Consider the following 17,690-nt stretch of genomic DNA (forward strand, 5'->3'; position numbering starts at 1 on the left):
CCACGTCTAAAACCCTGCAGGTCCTTGAAGATATGTAATCACTTACTTATCCTTTGGCAACAAACTGAGTTTATTTTTCCAACTTAAGCTTGATAATATTAAAAATTAGATACATTGTGATCTCAAATTTAACTGGTCTGTGCAATTTCTTCCTTTCCTCTATGGGTATAAAAACTACTTCCGAGCTTTGCGGACCTGCTAGTCCTTTGTTCGCGCACGCGCAGTTGATGGGGAGGGCGGGCCTGTTTCCGGGTGGCGCGTGGGGCTGCAGGCCCGAGAGCTGCCCTGGCCGCCACCAACATGGAGACTTTCTACCGGGTCCCGTTCTTAGTGCTCGAATGTCCCAACCTGAAGCTGAAGAAGCCGCCCTGGGTGCACATGCCGTCAGCCATGACGGTGTACGCTCTGGTGGTGGTGTCTTATTTCCTCATCACCGGAGGTAACTCGGGCCGTCTGGGGCCCCAGAGGCGCTGGGAGAGCTGACCCGCTCGGGAGGGGCTTCAGCTCGCTGGCTCTTTCAGCCCCTAGAAGCATCGCTGTGCTTTCATTTCTTGGAGGTTGGAGGGAAGTCCCGGGGTCCCAGGTGTTAATGTACAGGCTTATTTATCCTTGCGCTCTGTCCTGAATCTTGAGAAAACTTGTGTTCTCATGCCCTTTGCCTTTCTTCTATTGTCACAGAGGTCCAAGTCGAATGTCTTTTTCACCCTCAGGCTGTTGTGTATTTCTTGCCATACATTGTTTGACAAAGGTCTTGGGAAAGTCACGTTTGGCCCACTGTTTTTTTCAAGAGGGTATGGGACTTGTCCGAAGTCTCTGAATCCTGGAAGATAACTTCTTGTGTTGCTTTCTGCCTAATATGAAGGGAGTTTTCCAAAACCACGGTTTTGATAAATATTTGAGATTGGAGGTGAGATTTGCAGAAGCTATTATATTTCCGAATGCAGAAGTAGAGGAATTTTTTTTTTTTTAAGAAAAACAGCTTTACTATGAAGCGTTTTTCAATTATCTGTCATCCTGTACTTTTCAAGTAAGTTTCAAAGGGACGTTGCCTTGTCTATTGGTGAGTTGGCATTCTGACTGTAGACTTCAGAGCCACCACTCCTTCAAGCTGCAATTCCAAGATCTAATAACTGTATTTTTAGATTTGGGGAAATGTGGTGCTTAATTCGGAAACTACAAAATTAAAGCTCTGCAGATTTATCTGCTTTTAAGGGAATGGCCATATTTTTATAGATATTTTGTGAGAATACTTGGCATTAAAGAGGAAGAAATATGAAACTGAGAGGGTTTGATTGTAGATGGTACTTTGATATTTACCCTTGACTCCAGTCTGGAAATAGTTTTAATTTATGTTCATTTAAATGAATTTCATTTTAAATATTTTTATGTTGGTAAGGTATTACTTAGCATTTGTATTAGCATTAACATTTGATCAACAAGTTAATAGTAATTGTAAATGAATAAATGAAATTTACAATGCTTGTGCCTTTTTTTTTTTTTAATGGATAATAGAGCTATCCACAAATCTCTATCCTGTAACTCTTACTTTTCTTGGTGCCAAAGCCTTTGCTTGAAGCTTTCTTTTTCATTGTGGCCACTTTTTTCTCTGTAAATGATTGTAATGGAGGAAATTCTCTACTCCAACTGCTGGAAGAAATGGAAGGGGCATCTTTTAGTGGTCAAGGCCATGAGGTGTCAGTTTGGCCACTGGAAAAGAGTCTTTTAAAAACTGAGTGTACCTTTATAAATAAACAATATGTATCACTGAGAAGTACTGAGCAAGTCCATCTGAATCTCTGTTCACTAGGTATTGTCATTATAGTAAGCAGATACATAATGATCCTGCCTGAAGCTTATAATGTTGTAGTTGAAACATGTTAAATGTTGTATAATTTTTTTCTATTACAAATTGTCACAAATGCAATGAAGGAGGAGAACAAGAGGTTATGGAAAATAGAATTGGGAGCCATCATTTAGATTAGAAGGTGGTTCTAGAGAAATGACATGTATGCCCACATGTGAAAAATTAGAACAGATATGCTAGGCAGAGAGGAAAGTATAGAGGAATGTGGGACCAGGAGACCAATTACATGACTTTTGTATTTGACAAACTATACTAGGTTGTGTGGCAGTAGAAAAGGAGAATATAATTAAAGCTTGGTTGAAACTAGATTCAGTTGATCTCAGTGGATTGAGTGTAGGGGAAGAATAAAGTATGAAGGAAACTTACTGGTTTCAGGTTTGAACATGTAGGCACATGGAAGTGTTGTTTTCCAAGAGGAAATAAACAAAGAGTTTTTATGGGGAACAGTGAACCAGAGGCCACTTTGGGTTATAATTAGTTGGATATGTGAAATTTGCTAATAAGAGCTAGAACTGAGGAAAGAGGTCTGTACTGAAGTTGGTCGCTTATTTCCTGAACTCTTGTAAGTTAGATATTGAAGAATATACACAAATTCCTCTTGAGCTTATATCTGCTTTAACTATGTTCTCATTATCGGACATTAATTATGTTATTATGATAATGATGATAATTAGTGGTAATGATTATCATTAGTGATATCATTATCATAAAGGATGTTATCATTAAAGGACTAATTAAAGTCTGAGTTCCTTTCAAAACAGAAAGCATAGAGGATGTAAGAAGAATCAGAAGTCAAGGGAGGGTTGATATAGGGAAAGAGTGTGAAAAGAGAGGCAAGTAAAGAGAGATCTAAAGGAAAAGAGTGCCTGAGAAGGCGGGAGGGAATGGAGTCCTGATAATTGTAGAAGAAATTCCGCATTGATAAGAGGAGGGACTTTTCCTCTATTATAGCTGAAGTAAAGGAGGTGAGGATGGATACAAGTATCAGGGGTTTGTAGATTTGATGGGGAGAAGATAAGGGAATTCCTAGGTCATTGTTTTGTCAGGCTAGGTGAGGGATAGGCATAGGTCTGCCATGTTTAAGAAAAGCTGAGGTGAGGATGCTTAAAAACAGCGAAGAAGGTGAGGAATAGATGTCAACAGTGGGAACCAAGAAAACTGTTAGCATTGAAGGGCATTAATATTAATAATTCATGCTGATACTATGACATAATGATGGACACTAATATTAATGACTGTGAATCTCTAGTATTGCAAATCTGCCAGATGGTGTGTTTTTAAAATGTCTCCTCCTACATTTAAGCAGGAAAATTTTTCTAGTTGCTTCTCAATTTATAGAAATACAAGAATATGTGGAACATTTCTAGGCAGAGAGGAAAGTATAGAGGAATGTGGGACCAGGAGACCAATTACATGACTTTTGTATTTGACAAACTATACTAGGTTGTGTGGCAGTAGAAAAGGAGGAGAATATAATTAAAGCTTGGTTGAAACTAGATTCAGTTGATCTCAGTGGATTGTGTATTAACAAAAATAAAACCTTTAATGTTAAGTCTTCTTTATTATGGAATAATTCATAGTATTAGCAAGTTTTATTGAAAAAGTTTCCTTTATGAAATTGATAGTTCTTTTAGAGATAATGTTATTTTAGAAGTCATTTTAAAACAATGGGTTGAGCAGGGTGCAGTGGTACACACCTGTAATCCCAGCAACTTTGGAAGGCTGAGGCAGGAGGACAAGTTTGAGATCAGCCTCAGCAACTTAGCAATACCCTGTCTCAAAAATAAAAATGGGCTGGGGATGTATCTCAATAGTAAAGCACCCCTGGATTCAGTCCCCAGTATCAAAAAAGAAAAACAAACAAACAAACAAAAAACAGCCAGAAAACTTCCCAAAAACATTGTGTTGCATATCTGAATGGTTTATTGGAAACCTGGAAGATTTGTTGACCTAATTTGATGATAATAATGCAGTCAAAGTAGTCCTATTTAAATGTAAACAAACCTTTAGAGACAATGAGAACTAATTCTTTTTTAAAGATTAGGATTCAATTTAATCTGTACTATTGTCTTTCATATAGGAATAATTTATGATGTTATTGTTGAACCTCCGAGTGTTGGCTCTATGACTGATGAACATGGGCATCAGAGGCCAGTAGCTTTCTTGGCCTACAGGTAAAAAACCTTTCTGAATGACTTGATGGAGGGCAAGAAGATTGCTGGGGCATGCCATTCTTATTTTAATAGTAAAACCTGGGGGACCCATCTACATTTAGATAAAAAACTGTCTTTAAAACGTGGGATTTTGAAGTGGAAGGCAGCGAAGCAAGAGTAGAAGTATATTCATTTGTTAGAAAATAAAATATTTGACAATGATTAATGTATCACCAACTCAAAGGAAGTGTCAGTTTAAAATACATTTATAGCCTATATTCTGGGGGTCAGCAAATTGCAGCCATTTGTGTGTGTGTGTGTGTGTGTGTGTGAATAAAATTTTACTGGAATTAGGCGTTTCCATCTGTAAACTACCTATAGCTGTTTTGAAGCTAAAGTAGCTGAACTGAGAAAGATACAAACCATATGGCTAAGATATTTATTTATTTGTAGTGTGTGTATTTGGGGTGGGTTGTGCTGGGGATTGAATGTAGGTCCTTGTTGAGACATGCTTAGACAAGCCACTGAGCTATATCCTTACCCCTTAAGATATTTATTATATGGCATTTTAGAAAAAAAAAATTGTGGACCCTGTACTACACCATTGGATGAGAAAAGTAACTGTTGAGACTTAAGAGTTCCATTTAATATGTGAAATAACAATCCAGTGTGGTTTGTTTCACCTGAACAATCCTTATCACATTGCTTTCTAAAACCCACTTGATAAGTATCTATCTAAATATAGTACATTTATATTTATAGAAATGCTAATATATGTATAGGGCATGCTTGGAAAAAATTGGTTGTGGTTCTTAGGTGGGGAGGTAACTGACAGGACATCTTGATAGTAGGGAGACTTTTCATAGTGTCCTCTTTTGTACTGTTTGGAATTTGGATCTGGTGTAGGTATGGTGTTTTCCACGAAAATAATCAGTTAATTAAAAATATATCACACCTTCTTTATAATACCTACATAAAACCTTCCCTTTAACAAATAGATTTGTTTTTAGAGGTCCTGGAACCCTGAGAATTTGATAGAAGCTCTCTAACTCATGAAAAATCAGATATACACATATAATTATAAGGGTCTATAGATTGCTGAAGTCTTTGTGGGATCAAGAACACTTACTTTAAAAATACTTTCCACTGAAAGAAGAAGTTTACTATTTATTGTGTTAAAACCTTTAAGAAACACTTTTACCAATTCAAATTAATTTGAAAATAATAGTAAAAATTTAAGTAGCATAATTGTATTATTTTCTGGAACCAGGACTTGAACCAGGGGTACTTTATCACTAAGCTATATTCTTAGTCCTTTTTACTTTTTAATTTTGAGACAGGGTCTCACTAATTTGCTGAGGCTGGCCTTGAACCTGCAATGTTCCTGCTTCAGTCTCCTGAGTCACTGGGATTATAGGCGAACACCATCAAGCTTAGCTCTCTTAAATAGCATAACTTTAAAAGCTAAACTAAACTTTTTAAAAAATATAAGCTACATGAAAAGTTTTTGTCTGTTTTGTTCATGGTTTTATTCCTAGGACAGTGCTTTCTACATGATTGACCTCTCACTAAATATTTGAATGAATGAGCAGGCAAATATCCAAAGGTTTAATAAAAAGCTGTAAAGGTAAAATAAAAAGTTATAATTAAAAAGTTGTAAGGATAAAAAAAAACTATCATAAAAATGATTTAACATAAAGCAGAAATAGAAATCTCAATCTAAAGGGAAAAATTTCATTTTTCTGGAAATATTCATTTTTTTTTTCTGTGATCTTTTCTTTTCCAGAGTAAATGGACAATATATCATGGAAGGACTTGCATCCAGCTTCCTGTTTACAATGGGGGGTTTAGGCTTCATTATCCTGGACCGATCCAATGCACCAAATATTCCAAAACTCAATAGATTTCTTCTTCTTTTCATTGGATTCGTCTGTGTCCTACTGAGCTTTTTCATGGCTAGAGTATTCATGAGAATGAAACTGCCGTAAGTTAAATATTTTGTTTAATCAGCAGTTTAACTTTTGTTTCAAATTCGAAAAAGGATTATTTGGACAATGTAAAATTGTAGGAGACTTAATTTAACACTCAGTTAAACAGATAAAAAAGTCAAGAACTAAAGGAAATTGTTATTTGCTTAAGGTTATAGCTATAGTTGGTAATAAAACTGAGACCAAATAGGTTGTCTTGGTTGTACCCCATACATGTTCATGAGAAAATTTAGTTATTTTATCTCAGCATCACTGACCGGCAATAATTATTTTTTCTGTAAAGTGCCTTTTGATTAATCGATAAAAGGGATTTCAGTGTAATAATAGGAAAGATTTTTCAAGTCATTAATTGCTTCTGCTCTTCAAATATTGGTATAGCTTAATCATCCTTAATCTCAAAATTTAAAACCTTTTTGACTATTGACATGATGCTACAAGTGGAAAATTCTATACCATGAAACTGTTTCAATCACAGAATTACTAAAAATCTTATATAAAATTACCTTTGGGTTATGTCTGTATAGACATACATAAATGAGGTTTGTCTTTGGACTTGGGTCCCATCCCTAGTGTATCTCATTGTGTATATGTGAATATTAAAAGTCTGAAATATGAAACACTTGTGATTCTAAGCATTTTGAATAAGGATATTCAATCTGTGTGAAAAAATTTGTTATGCCTTGGATGGGAAAAGAGAATTATTGCCTCCTAAAATCTTGGAAAAAGATTATATTTATATATGATATATATTTAAAAATTATTTTAATCAGAGAACTTAAAATATCTTTAGAAGAAAAGCATATTTGTTTTGCGGAAACTTATAATTCCATTTAAGATCATTAATTTGAAAGGTGGGCAAGTCTGATCACATTTTCTTACATTCTGATTTTGCCTATGTATGCGTTAGTAACTAGAAATTTGGGCAAATATGACAGAAAGATGAACTCTTGGCGGGTTTATTTATTTATTAGGTACTGTGTTTAAACATTACTGTCAATTGTACTGATTTCCTAATATTTTGAATTTTACAAATTCACTTGTCCTTTGGCTTAGCCTACCTATTGTCTAACATATCTGGGGTAGAGTGGGCAGACTTCTCTTCAGAAGTCAGAATTCTTTATCCTGCAGTAGTATTCCCCTCTTAGCCCTGGAAGTATGGAAAGAGAGTGCACAGGTTTCTTTGTCAGCTTAATGCCTGTGTGGTCACATAGCCCCTTAGACTCCTCTGCTGTTTGGGAATAATCCACCATATCCTGGCAAAGTGTACAGGAACGGGAGAGACTGGTAGAGCAGGAAAAGTAGAGGTTCCTAGAGAGGATAAAGAAGCTACTAGGAATTAATGGAAACTGAGGAAATCTTTGGAGACATGTAGCAAACAGAAGTGAGCTGGTTTTACTGATAGAACTGTTTTGTTCCCATTCTACCTAGTATTGTCTTTCTTTCTTGCAGTTCTCTCGTAGGTATGTTAAATGAGAAGTGTCTTATTTTTTAGCTCAGGCATTTGACTTTTATGATAAAAGAACTCTTCCATCTGTTATTTATAAAAAAAGCTTTGGAAAGTGTTTAATTCTCTGGATTATCCTCCATCTTTTACAATTATTTATGTAAACATTTGTCTCCCTATTCCAGTTGTACAGGCCAGTATGTGAAATTGTTTGAATAAAACCAAGTTTGAAGGTACAGAAACCAGATATATCCTCTGGGTTTCAGTGGCAGTTTATGTTTAGATCTAATCAAAGTAGAATAATGGTCCAAACACAAAATTGCTACTTTCTATACTTTCTATAACTTGTCTTGCACCGAAATTGAAGATATGATTGAACTTATAGATGCTTAACCACTGAGCCACAACCCCAGCCTTTTTTTTTTTTTTAATATTTTATTTTGATTCAGGGTCATACTAAGATGCTTAGGGCCTTGATAAATTGCTGAGGGTGTTTTGAACTTGCAATCCTCCTTCCCTGGCCTCCCGAGCCACTGGGATTATAGGCGTGTGCCACTGCACCTAGCAAGATGTGATTTTTTAAAAATTTTTTTAGAGGAGGAAATTTAATAGTTCATTCTTTCATATGATTCTTCATTTGTAGCTCCTAATGCCTGGTCCTGTGGGTGTAGAGTAGAGATAAACAGTGAACAGTTTTAGATGAAGGGGAGCAATGGTATTGGTTTTCTAGAGTATTTGGTGATTTCAAAGGAGATTATGAGTTCTGTTGGCCCAGTTTGTACACAATGCTGGCTTAAGACACCAGCAAGGAAAGGGTGTGTGTGTTTCTTCTTTCACACAAGTTATAATATCCTAAGGTAAATAATAATGTTTTGATACGTTAAGTGGAATAACAACATAAAAGATGTTAAAAAATGTGAGTAGCTTTTCCAAATCAAGTCATTTTCTAACAAAAGGATGGCTGTGCTATAACATGGATTATGATAACTTCAGGGTGAAATTTTTTTCAAAAGAGTTAGATTATTACTTTTAGCAAGAAGTAACTTTATAAAGGAAAAAACAGGAGCACTGAAACAGTATTACTGTATTCTATGTTTACTGATTTATGCTTCTTTAAAAACTTGATGTCTCTCCTTTGATGTGATTTTACTAATTAAACATGATTTTATTTGATGCCTTGACCTTTGAAGAAATATAGACTCTAATAAAATGAATGTTCATTAGCTATTTGCATATGCAGCAATATACTTAAAGTGGAAAAATTAATTTTAGTCCCTAATATTTTTATTATTAGAGAGTTACAAAGGCGTAATTTTTATTGTGAAAATAAAAATTATCTAATATAATTAATAAGATAATGTGTATAAAATTGTGTCTGTTGGATGTTGTGTTTAAAATGTACACAGGCTCAAAGAAAATAAAATGTTCAGACATCAGGTAGAAGATTTTGGTATGAATGATTCATTTGAAAAAGAATGAATGGTTATTAGACTATCTTTAGCCTCCACTATTAGGGCACTTTTGACCTAAAAGCAGGAGGTTTTTTGTTCTTAATTATTTTTGCCACTTGGGCATTGAATCAGGGGTTCATGCATGATAGACATGAAAACAATAAAAATAAAAGGTGGCTTGCAGTGTTGTAGTGTAATGACTAAAAATCAAGCAAGGTTCCTACAATTAGTCAAGTCTGTTATAAAGCTGTATATAAAACTACTCTAGGACTGACAGTGTATCTCAGTGATAAGTCACTTGCCTAGCATGCATGAGGTCCTGGATTTAATCCCTAGTACTGCAAAAACAACAACAAATCCTGCTTAGTTATGTATATTGGCACACACCTGTACTCAGGAGGCTGAGACGAGGGGATCACAAGTTTGATTCTAGCCTGGGTAGAAGAGAGACCCTGTCTGAAAATAAAAATAAATAAATTTATAAATGAAGGACTGAGATATAGTTCTGGGGCAGAACACTTGCCTAGCATGCATGAGGTTGTGAGTTCAGTTGATCCCCAGTACTGCAAAACAAAACAAAAAAGAAAGAGGAAATGAAAAATAAAAAAGAATATAATAATACTTAAATTAACATTATTTAGGGAATGATGATGCCTATATGTGGTTCTTCCATATAGCTGAAACTTTAGAAGTATTAACACATTTGTATTGCCACCTTAATATTCAGAACAGGCATTAGGAGACTTTTTGTGTTTTAATGCTCTTCTGTTGTTTTCTTCCCTTGCGGTTTTAAGCAAACGACTTAACCACCCTTATTGTCTTATATTGCCGTACTAGGAATCAAACCCGGAGCCTTGCAAAGGATAGGAAAGCACTCAATCATTGAGCTGTACACCCTCAGCCATTACTTTTTTAGGATTGTTACAGAGATTAAAAATGTAATAATGCAAGCTGTGTGTGGTGGTGCCCACTTGTAATCCAGTGGCTCAGGAGGCTGAGGCAGGAGGATCACAAGTTCAAAGCCTGCCTTAGCAACTTATCCAAAGCCCTAAGCAATTTAGCAAGACCCTGTCTTTAAATAGAATATTAAAAAGGACTGGGAATGTGCCTTTGTGGTTAAGCACCCCTGGGTTCAATCCCTGGTGCCAAAAAAAAGAAAAAGTAATAATGTGAGTCATACTATTTTCAGAAATTTCTGTGTTAATGCTAACCTAGTTCACTGCCTGTCTTAATGTACTGAAGGCACTCAGTGATTATTGAAAGAACAAATACCTTAAAGGTTAAATAGAAGATCCTTTATGGTGGCTTCTCCTGTCTGTGGTTGATTTTTGAGTTCTTATATTTATCTATAATTATACTTGCATAAAATTCTCACAGACCTGAATATAATACTTAAAAGTTCACAGAACTGAATATAATAATTATGAAGTTTTTGATTTATTAGAAGGGGTTAAATGATTCCAGGAGAGATCATAGTAAATGTGTTTCAGCACATTTTTATTTCCTACTGAAAAGTACATGATATTGATTTATTTGTTCTTCTAAAATGGTTTCTTTATAGTATTACAGTGTTTCAAAGTGTCCTCTAAATTTTTCAAATGATAGGAATATATATATATATATATATATACAGGTTTGTCAGTTTTGAGTAAATGTATATCCATTTAACTATTCTTTTCCATGTAAATATAGGTTGACAATAATTCATGGACTCAGTACATAAACATATGTCACACACTGGTTGCAAGAAAGGATACCACAGTATGTACTGTGTCAGGAGATGGAGGTCTGAACAGTCAGGCATGGTGGTGATTTCATGTAATCCCAGCCACTCAGGACACTGAGCCTGGAAGATTGAGAGTTTAAGCCCAGCCTGAGCAATACAGTAAGATCCAATCTCCAAAAAAAAAAAAAAGAGAGAGAGAGAGAGAGAGGGATGGAGGGCCAAAGTGCATATTCACATATTAGTATATGCAAATGACAGGAAACAATCCTGAAGAGTCCACAGGTAGTGTAAGCTAGCCATTGAGTAACTTCCTCTGTGTGGTATAGGTGCCAGTGGATCCTGGCTTAAAATTTTCTTGAGCCTTTTTTTGTATGGTTTTAAAGTATTCTTTTTGTGATGCATTGGACATTATAGTAGAAGATATATGTGGGGTCTTCCAAGACAACGTGTATATCTAAAGGGCCTTTTTATTTTTTATTTTAATTCAGTTTGAAAGTAGGGGATATGAAAAGGGTTGGGTTGTATTTAAGTTATTGTAAAAGTAGTTGTTTTAGATGAAAGTTCTCCACTGAAGCTGCAGATTAGCCAATCTTATATGACAGAAGGAAAACAATATGAGTTCTGAGAAGCTTGCACTGCCTGTAATAGCTCTTAATTGTCTGTGGAAACAAGTGAGTCCCGAAGCTAGGAGCTAGGAAAGCAAGTTCTTGAGTGTCTGCCATGTGCCAGACACTGAGTAGTCCTCAGTGTTATAAAATAGTTTTTACTTTGTATCTTTAAAAAAAAAACAACCCTTGAGATTTTGATAATTATAACAGCTAACACTTATCAATTTCTTATTACCCTGAATAGCAGGTACTGTATAAATAGATTCTCTCAGATAATCTTTAAAACCCTGTACAGTAACTCTCATTATAGATGAGGAAACTGAGTTAGGTTGCCCAGGTTAACCTGATAAGTGGTAGAGGCAGAGTCAAAGAGAGAGATTCTGAAGCCATCCATAAGTACAAGGTCTAAGTACAAGGTATATAAAGATTTTTTTCCCCCATTGGTGAATTTATATGTATTTAAAAATTATTTGCATACTTCATAACAGTCTAAAAGTCAAAATATACTCTGTGTATATCTAAAAATAATTAAAAGTAAAAATTTAAAAAAGGAATGTAAGCAGGGATACATATATGTGTATAAAAGTCATATGTTCAATTTATTACAGTCATGTGTTCAATTCCTGCAGGTTAAGGTAGAAAGATATTCATAATGTCTACTTACTATTTTTTTCTTTTAAAATTTTTTTATTTTTTCTTTTACATATAATAGTAGAATGTATTTGACATATATACATGGAGTATAACTTCCCATTTTTGTGGTTGTATGTGATATGGAGTTATGCTGATTGTGTATTCATATATTAACATAGGAAAGTTATGTCTGATTGATTCTACTATTTAAGACATTCTTATTGTGGATAGTTTTATATAATTTTCCTGTTTTTCCCTGATCTGCAGATTCTTAATTAATACTAGATCTCAAACGGTCACTCCAAAAGGAAAAACCAAACTTAAAGAAGATTTTAGCTTGTATATTTATATTTAACTTGTATATTTAATAAAAGGATCTGTTATTTGATCAGTGTGAAATTTGATCTTATCTATAGATGTAACTAAATCTCATAACTGTTCTTGGGACATTTCCTAAATGAATGGAGGTGTTGGGGCAGATGCTTCTGACATTGTTCTTGAGAACCAAAAGGTTCACCTCCCAGACACTCATTCTCCCACCTTCTCCTGTGGTAATAAGACTTTTCCAACCAGTTTCTTTTCATAAAAAACTTGTGGTTTTTTTGTTGTAATTTTGATTGATTCTGACTCTTAACTCTTTTACATAATGTTTTCTTTTCTCTCCTTCTTTTTTCTTATTCAGTGTTTAGTGAATTGCTTTGCAACTTTTTTTTTTTTTTTTTTTTTTTTTTTTTTTTTGGTGGTACTGGGGATCAAACCCAGGGCCTTGTGCATTGCAAGACAAGCACTTTACCAACTGAGCTATATCCTCACCTTGCTTTGCAACTTTATTTGAGAGGGAAGAGTAATAAACTGAGGGCTAATAATTTATTTACTTATTGGGATGAGGGGCCAGTTATGAAATAGGAACCATGATAAAGAATCACAGCTATGTCTTTGGATTATTTGATTCACCATAAAATTTGAGCACTTTGAAAAATGTTGCACCCTTTTCACTTTTTGTGTTTATGAATTTTATTTCTACAGGGGCTATCTGATGGGTTAGAGTGCCTTTTAAGAAGAAATCAGTGGATTCTGGATTTGCTCCTGTTGATGAAGTTTTAAAGGCTGTACCAGTCCTCTACTATGAAATGTGGAAAAGAATAAAAAGCAGCAGTAAAAGAAGTATCAAGTGAAAACATAGGAAGTAAATGAAAGCTTGGACTAGAATTTCTTGGTATCAGAGACAAGTTTATCACAGTATTTTTTTCCTACTGACCTGTCCAACGAATGTTAAGTGTCATTTTCTTAGTTTTTCATTTCGTAAATATACTGTTCTTCTAAAATTATAATATTGAATAAAATGATTATTTTTTACAAACCCCTTTAACATTTTTTGGAGATATTTCTGATTTTCAGAAATTAATGTAAAATCAGGAAGCAAGATCTCTGAGAACTCTTGAGAACTGAGAACTCTGGACTGCTGATCCGCTTCACTGATGGTGCTTTGCCTTTAAACAGTGTGTGTGATAGTACGTTATTTCACATATGTATGCAAGACTGTTTCCTCAACAGTAAGATGTATGAAAGGAGCAGAAATAAATAATTTTTCTAATTAATACCCTTTATATTTGTTTGTTTCAACTGGCTGATACTTTTAGTTTATAAATCATTCAGTCCCATCTTATGACATTTAGGTACTTTTGGTAGCCTGAAATCTCAAAATATAGTTGACAGGATGCCTTATAAAGTAGTATCAGTATTCCTGTAAATATTCAGCATGGCTGTGTAACTGTGTCAGAGTTGTAAAGGCAATTGTGCTTGATGAAAGTTCCCTCTAGGCATTCATTTTCACTGGTTGGAATCTTTTGAACACTTGTAAAAACATCCCTGGCCGGTTGTGGTCTTCCTCTAATGTCTTCTAGCTAGGCCTTTCAGTTCTTCCTGGTTGGCTGTGGCCTTCACTTCTTTAACGACTCTGTTCATGTGTATCCTAAGATCTTTTCAGTTTACAGTAAAAATTTCTCTCATGTAAGTTATCCCCCCTCCTTCCATTGCCACCCCAATTCCAAGGATGATCCCATTGTAGTTGTTTATTAAGATTTATTCATTTATTCAAAAAGTTTGAGTACCCATCATATTTTTGCTAGGCCGCACTGAGGATGTTATGGCGAATAAGACAAGTAAGGCTCTGATTTCACAGAGCCTATAATAATCAGTATTAAATGTTTATCAATTATCAGACACAACTACAACAAAGAAATAAGCAAGTTGAGTAAATAGTCTAACAGTGATGGGAAGCATGGAGAAAAGGGATTATTAAACTCAAGCTTTGAGAAAGGAAAATAAATTTTGTATGTACTTATCAGTTCTAAAGGCTTGATTCAATATTTATCACCTTTTTTGTTAATTAGATGGTATTTTCAAACCTTGCTCAAATTAGGTGTACAGAAGCTAGCACAAAGAATATGGCTCTGAAAGGTTGAGTAGTGAGACAGTTCTGTTAACAACCACCAGATGGTGCTATTAAGTTTTGTTATTTTCTGATTTCATAATTCCTAATTTTGAAATACATATCTTTTAAAAATAGTTATATCGTAATACAGTGAAATACATTTAAATCATTAAAGTACTTAAAAATAATGTAAAATATTTTATACCAGTATATCAAAGTGCAATGTTTATGTGAAGAATCAAAATTTCTGTACCTGTACCAAACTTACTAAGCATTACTTACATAAACAGATTTAAAAGGTAAGTGAGAGAGTAAATGTGTAGACTATAATAAGAACAAACTTGTCTATGGTTTGTCATAACATTTTCCAGGGAAAGGATGCTAAAGTTTAGGGAGAAGTGAAAACTTTTATAAAGGAGCATAATTCCAGTGGATGGAAAAGAATGGAAGTGAAATTAGGCACAGGAAGCAAGTGGAATGAAGCAGAGCTGACAAAATTGCTGTCAGCACAATAGAAAGCTCCAGAATAAACACTGGTTGTGAGGGGCATGGCAGGTGAAGATGGCTATACTGTTGTTCCATTGCATTGTCTCATTGGCTAGAGGCCACCTCAGGTTTAGGAGGATCTTGGCTGGAAAGCTGAGGTGTGAACCCTTACAATGCTAACAACTGGAGTCTTATCATCTGGCCACACTCCTTGCAGCTTGGTAATGAGTCCTTCAGGGAGGAACAGCACATCTCTGCAGATTTACAAAGGAAATATAGTATTTATAGAATTAAAATGAAATAATGCTAGATATTTTGCTTAGGATATTTTGCTTAAGATTATTCTATGATCATTGCTAATGTTTATTTGAATTGTAAAATGTCAATGGCAAAATGTGCTCAATGGTACTTTCCTGAAGGAAGAAATAAGTTACTTTCCCAGTTTGCTTGAAGTTGAATCCAGGTCTTCTGAATAGCGGAACAGTTGTTTCCGTTGTGTGCAATATTCTGGCGCAGAACATCAGTCTTTGATCATAGTGATAAGTATGCATTTATTCAAAGAAGGCATGTGCCAGATGTTGGGTTTTATCAGAGTGAACAAGTACAACACAGCCCCTTTCCAGGTGGCAGCTTGATGAATATGCACAAGCAAATTCTTAGTTATAGGAACCCGATTTTGAAGGAACCCAGATTTGAGGGAAGGCTACAATTTGTGGGAATTAAGGGTAATGAATCTGCTTACAATTTTCAAGTACTAATAATACATTTGCCAAGATCATTTACTCATTTTTCTTATCATTATATAGTAATATTCTTAATTGCAAGGGAAAGAAACTATTTTAAACAAAGAGAATAATATATTGGGATACTAGAGTGTTTCATAATACTAGAGTTATATTCTGGGAGTACTAGAATCAGGATAGAATCAGGATGTATTCCTTACTGTAAGGACTTCATTGTTCATTTCTGCAGATCTGCATCATACATTCCTCTCCAAGATTGGTTACTTTTAGTTCAGTGTGATGAAAACCATTGCTGTTCACCTATCATAATTGTTAAATTTAGCCACTGTAGAAGAAATTTCCTTGATCGCATCACAGTTTCCAAGTCTAGTAGAAGTCCCAGAGACTTCTACTAGTTGACCATTTTATTTGAGGTATTTTTACCTGAAGTTTTGTTTTGGGAAGCACACTTAGAGAACAGGGTTTGGTTGTTGGCTTGTATTTGAAGGGTTATGTAGTAACTGGATTAATATGTATTAAGGGAAGATGTTACTGGCTTTTCATTATATTATTTTATTTCTTGTAACGTTAGTAAATTGAGATGTTTGCCTACACTATGCCATGTCTTTGAGTAACTGAAATAGAAGTTATTTTAAAATCATATATACTATACTTCAAAATAATTTGAATTAGATGATTAAAATAATTCCATTAATTAGAATTAAGTAAATTTAAAGTATTAACAATCTTTACATTCTAAAGAGAACTATTATGCCATAACTGTCCAGTGTGATAGCCACTAACTACATGTAGTTGTTAAACACCTGAAATGCAGTTAGTTTGAATTTGAGATGTGCTGTAAGTATAAAATGTACATTGGAGTTCAAAGATTTAGTGCCCCCAATAGAATATCTGAATATTTTTATATTATATATATTTACAATGTTCAAATGTTGTTTTGATATATGTATATATTGTAGAGTAGCTAAAGCAAACTAATTAATGTATACGTCCCCTTATATTTCCTTTCTTTTTTTCCTGTGGTGAGAACACAACAATCTACTCTTAGCAATTTTTAAGTATGTAATATATTGTTATATACTATATTTACTATGGAATACATTAGATAATAGAGTTCTTGAATTTATTCTTCTATTAAAATTGAAATTTTGTGTCTGCACCCCAACCTCCAGCCCCCCGTACTAGGTATTGCCTCTAGGAGCGCTCTACCACTGACCCGTATCCCCAGCCTTTTTATTTTTTAATTTTGAGACAGGGCCTCATTAAGTTGCAAGAGGCTGCCTTTGAATTTGTAATCCTCATGTCTCAGCCTCTCGAGTTGCTGGGATTACAGATATGCACCACTGTGTCTGACAAATTTTGTGTCCTTTGACCAACATCTCCCCCAAATCCCCTACTCCCCAACATTTAACTCTCTCTGAGTTAGACTTTTTTAGATTCCACATCATATGCTTATCATCTTGATTATAGTATGCTTCCAGAGCATACATATAAGTCAGCATTGATCAAATTTTGCATTTAAAATGTGTAATATTTTAAACTGTTGTATTTCAATAAAGGAGTTTTTAAAAATCAATTTTTAAGGGCACATTCTTAAACGTAAAATCTGCCCTCTTTTCTCCTCTTCAGTCATCATCCAGCTCTACTGAAACCAGTGGTCTAGCTTACAAGTTCCAATTGTTACCAAGTTTATGAAATTTAGTTCATATACTTTTTTTTTGGGGGGGGGGTGGTATTAGGGACCGAACTCAGGGGCACTCAGCCACTGAACCAGCCCTATTTTGTATTTAAGAGACATGGTCTCACTGAGTTGCTTAGCGCCTTGATGTTGCTGAGGCTGGCTTTGAACTCACTATTCTCCTGTCTCAGCCTGGGATTACAGGCATGCGCCACCGCACCCTGGAGTTCATGTACTTTTGTTATAAAGTATGTAAGAAAATTCAAATCCTAACTGCACTATCTAAATTAAGATCTCCTTTAACTTTTGTTGACCCTACCAATGGTCAACAGAAGTTGATATTCTCCAACTCCATCCATTTACCTCATTACCTCTTGGGTGGCCCATTCCATCTTCAGATCTCTTGGTCTTTAGAAACCTATATTGTTGTCTAGTTTATTGCTTTCGGTTCCATTTCGGTGTCTATACTGAGCACTTCTAAC

General features: G+C 34.8%; 1 protein-coding gene across 1 annotated transcript; it reads left to right on the forward strand.

The window, feature by feature from the left end:
- The first annotated feature begins 241 nt into the window (after positions 1-241).
- On the forward strand, positions 242-13,453 carry Ostc (oligosaccharyltransferase complex non-catalytic subunit). The gene is made up of 4 exons (XM_026382478.2): positions 242-439; positions 3,945-4,038; positions 5,804-6,001; positions 12,894-13,453. Exons 1-4 carry the CDS (start codon positions 301-303, stop codon positions 12,910-12,912), a joined length of 450 nt encoding a protein of 149 aa, XP_026238263.1. The 5' UTR covers positions 242-300; the 3' UTR covers positions 12,913-13,453.
- Positions 13,454-17,690: the final 4,237 nt, after the last annotated feature.

This window comes from Urocitellus parryii, chromosome 10 (assembly GCF_045843805.1).
Source record: "Urocitellus parryii isolate mUroPar1 chromosome 10, mUroPar1.hap1, whole genome shotgun sequence".
Lineage (NCBI taxonomy): Eukaryota > Metazoa > Chordata > Mammalia > Rodentia > Sciuridae > Urocitellus > Urocitellus parryii.

Bases quoted from the DNA above. Each gene is read 5' to 3' on its own strand.
- Ostc (XM_026382478.2), top strand. From the start codon at position 301: ATGGAGACTTTCTACCGGGTCCCGTTCTTAGTGCTCGAATGTCCCAAC. The intron at 440-3,944 runs GTAACTCGGGCC...TCTTTCATATAG, and splicing joins TTATTTCCTCATCACCGGAG to GAATAATTTATGATGTTATT. The intron at 4,039-5,803 runs GTAAAAAACCTT...TTTCTTTTCCAG, and splicing joins GTAGCTTTCTTGGCCTACAG to AGTAAATGGACAATATATCA.